The following is an 8,594-nucleotide window of genomic DNA, read 5'->3' on the forward strand; positions in this document are numbered from 1 at the left end:
ATGATGATCGATGCATGGGGGGTAGAAATTAGACTAAATGAAATTATGTAATGAGAAAACCATTCCAATGTAGGACCAATTAATAATGTTCCAATAAGACCGACATATGTTTCTTCAGTACGATATGCATACGGATGTAGTTGACGGATTAAATGTATATAATTTAGAAATCCGCATAATTTAGATCGATTACTATCAAATGATGCATGTCATTTAATTTTAGAACTTCAAAGAGTTGCTAGTGGATCTTGAGAAACGGAAACTTCCCTAAGTTGATGATTCTCAACTTGTAGCTCGATGACCATTTGCCCGATTTGTCAATATGTTGCCTCGGTAATTTTAAGTATCATGTTTAATGTGCATTCCCTCATGTTGATTTATAACCAGCCTATAATGGGTGAGTTGACAATCAAAGCCCCGGTGAATAATGGTCATAACTATAATGGTTCTCTCGAAGAGGCGAAGGATATAATTGGAATGGTTGATTCCTAATGAATAGGTTCTAATTTTCATTGTTCAAGACGGGCAGTAATACTAAAATACAAGCTCTTCTTATGGCAACCACCACTGGACGTTGTTGTTTAGAAGTCAAAACATAAATAATAAATTGAATCAAATATAATAATAATAATAATAAGAGCATACCTAAGTGGTGAAGACTATTGATAATAAGGAAGATGTAGAGTCCGAATCTTGTTAGATTCCCATTCAAACTATCATTGGACCAATCCGAGAAGGAAAGACAAACATATAAATTAGAAAAGGAGATAAGAAGTAAATAAGGGAAATATTATATTAACCAAGGAGTTTTATTACAGAATTTGATGAAGGGGACTCTTGAAATGTAATGACTCAATTATCAAAGAGAAGACCAAAATGGCAGTCCAGGAATCGAATAACCACCATCAACGATAAAAATGTTACCAGTGATGTACGATGAAGAATCGCTTGCAAGAAACACTACCAAAGATGTTAAATCTGGATTTACATGCCCCCACCTTTGTAAAGGTACCAGCTTTTGTGCAGCCTCATGTATCCAAGCCTTTGCAAACAGCCCTTCAGTAAGCTGGGATTTGAATATTCCCGCTGCGATCGCATTGACACGGATACTGAACTTTCCGAGTTCTATTGCCATTACCTACACAATAAACATAGGTGTGTGTTTTTGCAAATGACAATGCCTTATCAAATCTTAGCTAATCTAACACCACATCCTCATTCCATTTCATAGATAAACACAAAAGTCTTGATTTCATATGATAGAAAAGGGTAAGATATTACACTATATGCACACCTTTGTCAGTTGATTCACAGCTGCCTTAGAAGGCGCATAGGCAGAATGTCCCACAAAGAGACCACGCTCGAGACCTGATATCGAGGATATATTGATGATCGATCCAGCTATGTTTGCTGAACGCATGCGTTTGCCGATCGCCTTGCTCATTAACCACAACCCTCGTAAATTTGTGTTCATTACTTTGTTCCATTCATCCCCATCCAAGTTAAGCGACAACTTCACCTCGCCTAAGGAAAGCACACGTGAGACGATCATCTTTGCGTCTTAGGTTCAGACACTAATTTGCACTGATGGGAAGGAGCAGTTCAGTTCCATGTACGCTATTAAAATTTTACAGAGATAAGAATGAAGCAACCATGGTGTTCCAGAAGATCTTTCTTTAGGAGTTCTACGGTATTCTCTTTTTGAACCTACTGCCAATCCAATATCCTTATGTCCTTCCATATGATTGGGGAGCATGATTCAGATGCCCAACTATATGATTGATCACTTATTGAGATTTTGAGTGCTACCCAATATTATGGAAAAGAACATGTCATGGATAAGTTAGGAAGACACTTTGAATCTTCCCGGACTCTTGATCTTACATATCCATCTGTTACACTAACACCCCGAAACCTTATCAAATTCCAGGTATGTGTATGCATATATGATAGTTACATATACATTACCCTTTTTCTGGGCATGACCGATTATGGTGGGAAAGCCAAATGAAGAACAGCAGGCAGAGACGATGGCCTACCTACTAGGCCGGCATTGTTGATAAGGATATCGATCCGTCCAAAGGCATCCCAAGCTTTTTGGACTGCAGCATCGAGAAGCGACTCCTCTGAAGCGCTCACATCGAGCTCGATCAGGGCATGGTAAGGCCTACCTGCTATTTCTTCTTCTTCTTCTTCTTCTAGTTTTGGTTGTTCTAGTTGTTGCAGGAGGTCCCTGAGGAGGTTTGTTCTGCGTGCAGCGGCTACGACATGGCATCCGTGGGAGGCGAGGCTGAGGCAGAAGTGTCTGCCCAGGCCAGAGGACGCCCCACTGACCATCACCACCTTCCCCTTTAACCCCTTCATCTCCATCTCCATCTGCTTCTGCTTCAATCACAAAATGAAGAGAGATTCTAGCCAGAGGAACAGAAGCGAGTAAGCCCGAATTCGAACCCAAGACCTAGGACTAATAGCATAACAGTTTATTACTAGGCTAAAGTAACTATGGTTAAGAAAGATTGATCTTCATATATATATATATATAGATATATAGATAGATAGATAGATATAGAGGGAGGGACGGATTTTATTATGGTCTTCTAGAGCTCAAATATGACCAAAAATATTACATCTCCACGTAATACATTTGTTCTAGAGCGTAGGGACTTTCGATATTTAAAATACTTTACCAATGAATATTGCAATCAAGCGTGCACACATTGTGACAATGAGAGAAGTTCGTACATCGATTGGGTTTGGCCGAACATGTGTGGAAAGCATAGTCGAATGTGGTCAATGGTACAACATTGTATCATAGTGTGATACTCAGAAGCTCATTGATTGCTCTCATCTCTTGTACACCAACGCCTTGTCTCACATCACAGTGCATGCGAATGAAGTCGCATGGAAGCAGTGATTCAGATGTAAGACAACAAGATGGGCTCTAACATGTATCAACGTGTGTTGTTTCCGTACTCCGCGAATAATAGGGTTTTGTAGTTAGGTGCAACTTCTCATAAATTTAGGAAATTGCAAGCATATATTCACTTGGCACCCCGAATTCATTCGCCTCCAAAGCTTTCTTGAAGTCTACAAAGCAACAATAGACTTTCCTTCATTAATACTTAGAGTGTGACAAGGTGATTGATGGTGTTATGTGTTTTCGAAAGCCAACTTGTCCATTGTCATGGACAAGTATAATAGAGTAGAGTAAACACAAGACTAAAAAACAAGAGAGAGGAAAAGAACAAGAACTCAACTTATAGAATCTATAACTAGTGTTGTTCACCTTGATTAGAATCAAGGTGCACCTGAGTATTTATACCAGAAGGTAGGACTATGTAAGCCAGCTAGAAATAGAGAATGCATGAGGATGCACGCAATAGAGAATGCACGAGGATGCATGCAATAGAGAATGCATGAGAATGTGTGCAAGCTAGAAATGAGGATGCATGTAAGCTAGGAACTTCCAATGTTCAATCTACACTACATGAAGTTATAGATTTATAAGGATGTATATGTAGCTCAATTGGTAGGGTTGCCCAATAGAGACAATGAGGTCTTGTGTTCAATCCCTTCCTTCCTCTGTGGCATATGTCTATGACATCTGTAAGTTGTCTTACCATTTTTTCAACTCATACACTTATCTTTGATTCTATTATACATGCAAATAATTATCATTAGCAAGCCAACCATGATAGTTCGGTAGTTGTTTATAATATAATTTATATCTCTGCCTTTATGTAAAGGTTTGATACAATTTGTAGTCAAATCGTAGGGCATGACATGTTGCAATGCATGATTAGACATATGACTTATCCATGCATGCGCTTCCTTTCTTGTTTATTTGAGCATTAATACATTAAAGATCTCTTGCCTTTCAAGGGACCAATTTCTTAAATCATATCAATATAAGAGATAGGGGTACAATAGGAAACTTAGAGGCAATGACCTCTAACTTTATACCTTTGCCAACCGGCGGTTACAATAGAAAAGGCTTCTCTCTCTCTCTCTCTCTCTCTCTCTCTCTCTCTCTCTCTCTCTGTGCAACCTCTGTACAACAATAATAACAATGATAACAACACAATCAAGTGATTTCCCTAAGTCATATTTATACTTATATGACTTTAGGACTATTTACAAATATAGCCATGATAGGCACACTAGAAACATATTTACAGATATGTCCCTGGATCTAGTTCCCAATTACCTCTTTACCGGTTTCTACAGCCGCCATGTACTCCGCTTCCGTTGTTGATAGTGCAACGGATTTCTGCACCCTCGACTACCACGATACGGCTCCCCTTGCATATGTCATGACATATCTGGACGTGGACTGGGTGGTATCTACATCAACTGACATGTCTGAATCCGTGAATCCTTCAAGTTGTGGTTTACCTAAGCTGAATCGGAGGCACATACTTGAGGTGCCTTTCAAGTACTGGAGTATCCACTTGACCGCGTTCCATTGTTCTCTTCCTGGATTGCTCATGAACCGGCTGACCACTCCAACAACATATTTGATATCCGGTTGGGTACACACCATTGCGTACATCAAGCTTCCAACTACGGAGGCATACGGTATCTGCATCATTTTTGACTTCTCTGCCTTTGTCTTCCAGCTCTGATTTCCAGGCAGATTGCAATTTGCCAGAAGTGTCGATCCGACCGGCTTCGCATTGAACCGTTGGAGCACCTTCGTCACGTACCTCTCTTGTGACATCCATAATAGCTTCTTCATCCGGTCCCAGACTATGTGCATCCCCAATATTTGTCTTGCCGAACCCAAATCTTTCATTGAGAAGGTTTGGTTCAAGGCCTTCTTCAGATTCCCGATTTTGATTCGATCACTGTCCGACGATCAACATGTCATCCACATACAGAAGTAGTATCATGAAGTCTCCTCCGTCAAACTTCTTTACAAATACGTAGTGGTCGGCCTGCATCTTGTGGTATCCTTGGTCGGTCACGAAGGAGTCGAACTTTCGGTACCATTACCGGGGAGCTTGCTTCAGTCCTTACAAGCTCTTCTTCAACCGGCACACCAGGTTCTCCTTTCCTTTCTTGACAAATCCTTTTGGTTGCTGCATTTAGATCTCTTCTTTGAGGTCGCCATGCAGGAACATCGTCTTGACTTCTAGATGCTCTACCTCGAGGTCCATGCTTGCCGCTATGCTCAACATAGTCCGAATGGACATCATCTTGACTACCAGGGCCAAGATCTCGTTGAAATCCACTCCTTTCTTCTGTTGAAACCCCTTCACCACGATCCGGGCTTTGTATCTTGGTGGATTTCCGGCGTCTCCCGGTTTCAGCTTGTACACCCACTTGTTCAATAGCTCCGTCAATTCATATGTGTGGTTCTCATGCAGGGAATCCATTTCGTCTTGCATGGCACTTAACCACTTGCGGTTGTGGGTGTCTTTCTTTGCTTCTTCGAAGCTTTCCAGCTCCCCCTCGTCGGTCAGCAACACATGCTCTTCATCCAAAAATCTCCGGGGGGCTCTTCTCTCCATGAGAGGATATCATCTTCCATGGTTTTCGACCACCAGTTCCTCGGTTTGCTCTTCATTTGAATCCGATTCAGGGTCTTGTCCAGTTCAGTGTCAAAATCTTCTTCTTCAGTCAATTCGGTTTCTTGTCCGACTCCGGCTGGTTCTTCGAGTGTCATCTGGCTTCCGGCTGGATGGGTCCTTGCATCTTCTAACCGATCTCTGTCGATCAACCTAGAGTTCGCTATCTTCTTCTCTGACTCCTAGTTGGCAATGGTCTTGTCTTCCATGAAGACTATGTCATGACTCCGGAAGACCTTCTTGTCGACCAAGTTCCACACTCAGTACCCGAACTTGTCATCTCCGTATCCAAGGAATATGCATGGCCAGGACTTCGGATCCAGTTTCGCTCTCTTGTCCTTTGCAACATGCACGTAAGCGAACACCTTTAGATGCTGATAAGACACGTCTTTACCAATCCATACTCTCTGTGGTGTGTCTCCTTCCAAGGGTGTTGAGGATGATCTGTTTATCACATATAGGTCATTGTCATCAGCGCCTCAACCCAAAACGTCTTGGGTAACTTTGCATGTGCTAGCATGCTCCGGACTCTCTCCATTATTGTCCGGTTCATTCTCTCGCCCAGCCCGTTCAGTTCCAGTGCCTTCGGTATGGTGAATTCGAGCCGGATTCCCTTCAACCGACAGTACTCCTCGAACTTCCCCCAGTATTCTCCTTCGTTGTCTACTCGAACCGCCTTCAGCTTCCAGCCAGTCTCCCTTTCCACTCTCGCATGGAAGTCCTTGAAGACGGATAGTAACTGGTCCTTCGTCTTTAGCGGTGAGACCCATAGCTTCCGGTTGTGGTCGTCTATGAGCGTCCCCAAGTACTATGATCCGGCATGTGACTTCGTGTCCACTTGGCATACATCGGTATGCACAAGCTCCAACGGTGCATTCCGTCTCATCGGTGGTCTTCATTGGAACGAAGTTCGGTTTTGCTTGCCAGCCAAGCAATCAGTGCACTTCTCATGTTGCACGTCTTTTACCTCCGAAATGAGGTTATCTTCGGCTAGTCTTTGTTATGAAGGCGCTCCGGCTCTTCTTAATGCACAATGGATCGTGAAGTGTTGGATCGTTTAGTGTGCTCAAGATAGAAAAGGAAGGAGAAAGGAGACTTACCTCTGTAGCAACCCAAAAGCTTCTATTTCATTACGTGCAGAGAGAACCTCTCTCCTCAGTCTTCTCCTACATCTCACTCTTACTTTTCACCTAAGTATATAAGTGACTTACATATTCATAGCTAAATAGTTGTTTTTTATGTCCACTAGTAGCTAATTTCCTAATAGCTACTATAAAAGATCTTATTTCCCAATAAGCATCACATCCTTTTGTTGAGCTTGTTTCTTAACACTCCCCCTCAAGCTCAACTTAGCCTTTCTTGAGGTCATCTTCAATCTTCTTTTCTTCATGCTTTTCAGCTATCATACCAATGCTTATAACTCCCATCATGTCCCGAAACTGTGTATGTTTTTCTATGCTCAGTCTCTTTGTAAGAATATCAGCCACTTGTTGATTTGTGCTTACATACAATAGATCCACATCTCCATCAATCACTTTTTCTCTAACAAAATGATAATGCACTTCAATGTGCTTTGTTCTTGCATGGAACACTGAGTTTTTGTCGAGCTGAATGTTGCTCATATTGTCACACCAAATGATGTGACTGCACCATCTATATACTCTCCCAAATCAGCAAGCAATCTTTTGATCCATACCTCTTCAAGTTAAGTGGCTATTGCAACTCCTCTATATTCAACTTCAGTACTTGATAATGCAATAGTTGTCATGATATGACAATATTCGAACCCATGACCTTATGTTGCATGGGTCGAGCCCTTGCCATTAGACTATATATTGTAATACGAAAGATATCATTTTCATTTATTATTTCACTATAGAAAATTGATGTATTTTTCCAAATTTCTCTGGAACATTCCAGAAACTTCAGGAGTACTCCTGAAAACACTATAAAAGGAGACACAAGGCATTATTTCAAACCAAATTGGTTCAATGCTAGTCTTAAGCCTCACAACTATTCTTGTACTTACTCTTAATATAATATATCTTTTGTTATCGTCACTCTCTCTCTCTCTCTCTCTCTCGATCTAGACCCCTCTCTTTCTCTCTCTCTCTCTGTCCTTCTCTAGTGAGTTCTACACCCTTTTCTCTCTGTTAGTACTAATTCACATTTTTTAGTACTAATTCCATCTTTGTCTTAGTATTGTTCTTGACAGTTTGATCGATTTTCCTCAGCCTCTTACCCCTCCTTCCTTTCATACTAATCCTCTTATCCTCCCTAGTAAAATGACAACTGTTAGCGCTTAGGAATACCAATCTGTTTTCTCGGAGCTTCAGTGCTTAAAAGAGAAGTTTGTAGCACTAGGGCAAGAAAATCACGGTCTATTGGGGGATCTTCAACAAATAACTTTAGAAAAACAACAACACGGGGAGCTGACGTTACGTGTACAAAAACTTGAAGCGACTATTGTATCACTACAACAACAAGGATCAAGCGCTCAAGGGACTCACAAAGAACCCAAGATCAGACTTCCTATGAAATTTGATGGGACTCGATCACAGTTTAGAGGTTTTCTTAATCAGGTATGCTTAGTGATTCAAATGCATCCTTCTCGATATCCCACTGATGCATCATGAGTGGGACTAGTAGGCATGCTACTTAGTGGCACGACTTTGGCATGGTTCGCCCCTTGTTAGAAAAAAACTCTCCCTTGTTAAACAAATTCGAAGAGTTCATTAGCGAGTTTAAAGCCTGTTTTGGAGATACCGATAGTGTTAGGATGGCAATCAACAAAATCCGAAAATTGCGCCTAGGTGAGTGGCTGGCCTTGGCTTATGCTGTGGATTTTCGTCTTCTCACCACCGATATTCCCTGGGATGACCAGAAATTAATGGAGCCATTTCGTTTTGGCCTACGTTGTTGCGTTATTACGCGCGTGCGTGTAGAACGAGGCGAGACCATGGGGGTCTTGGACCGAGGAACAAGAGAGCAGGAGGGGAGCAAGAAAGACAACGGTCGTGCTTC

General features: G+C 41.7%; 1 protein-coding gene across 1 annotated transcript; it reads right to left on the reverse strand.

Annotated features, from left to right (window-relative positions):
* Positions 1-770: 770 nt before the first annotated feature.
* Positions 771-2,412, reverse strand: LOC147853913 (uncharacterized). The gene is made up of 3 exons (XM_087331862.1): positions 2,040-2,412; positions 1,295-1,524; positions 771-1,138 (listed from the first exon to the last, which is right to left on the reverse strand). The coding sequence occupies exons 1-3, from the start codon at positions 2,374-2,376 to the stop codon at positions 860-862; spliced, it is 846 nt and encodes a 281-aa protein (XP_087187988.1). The 5' UTR covers positions 2,377-2,412; the 3' UTR covers positions 771-859.
* Between the last annotated feature and the right edge of the window lie 6,182 nt (positions 2,413-8,594).

Source organism: Azolla caroliniana, unplaced genomic scaffold (genome assembly GCF_043228905.1).
Source record: "Azolla caroliniana isolate FFs.n. ecotype wild unplaced genomic scaffold, voAzoCaro1.0.p SCAF_16, whole genome shotgun sequence".
Classification (NCBI taxonomy): domain Eukaryota; kingdom Viridiplantae; phylum Streptophyta; class Polypodiopsida; order Salviniales; family Salviniaceae; genus Azolla; species Azolla caroliniana.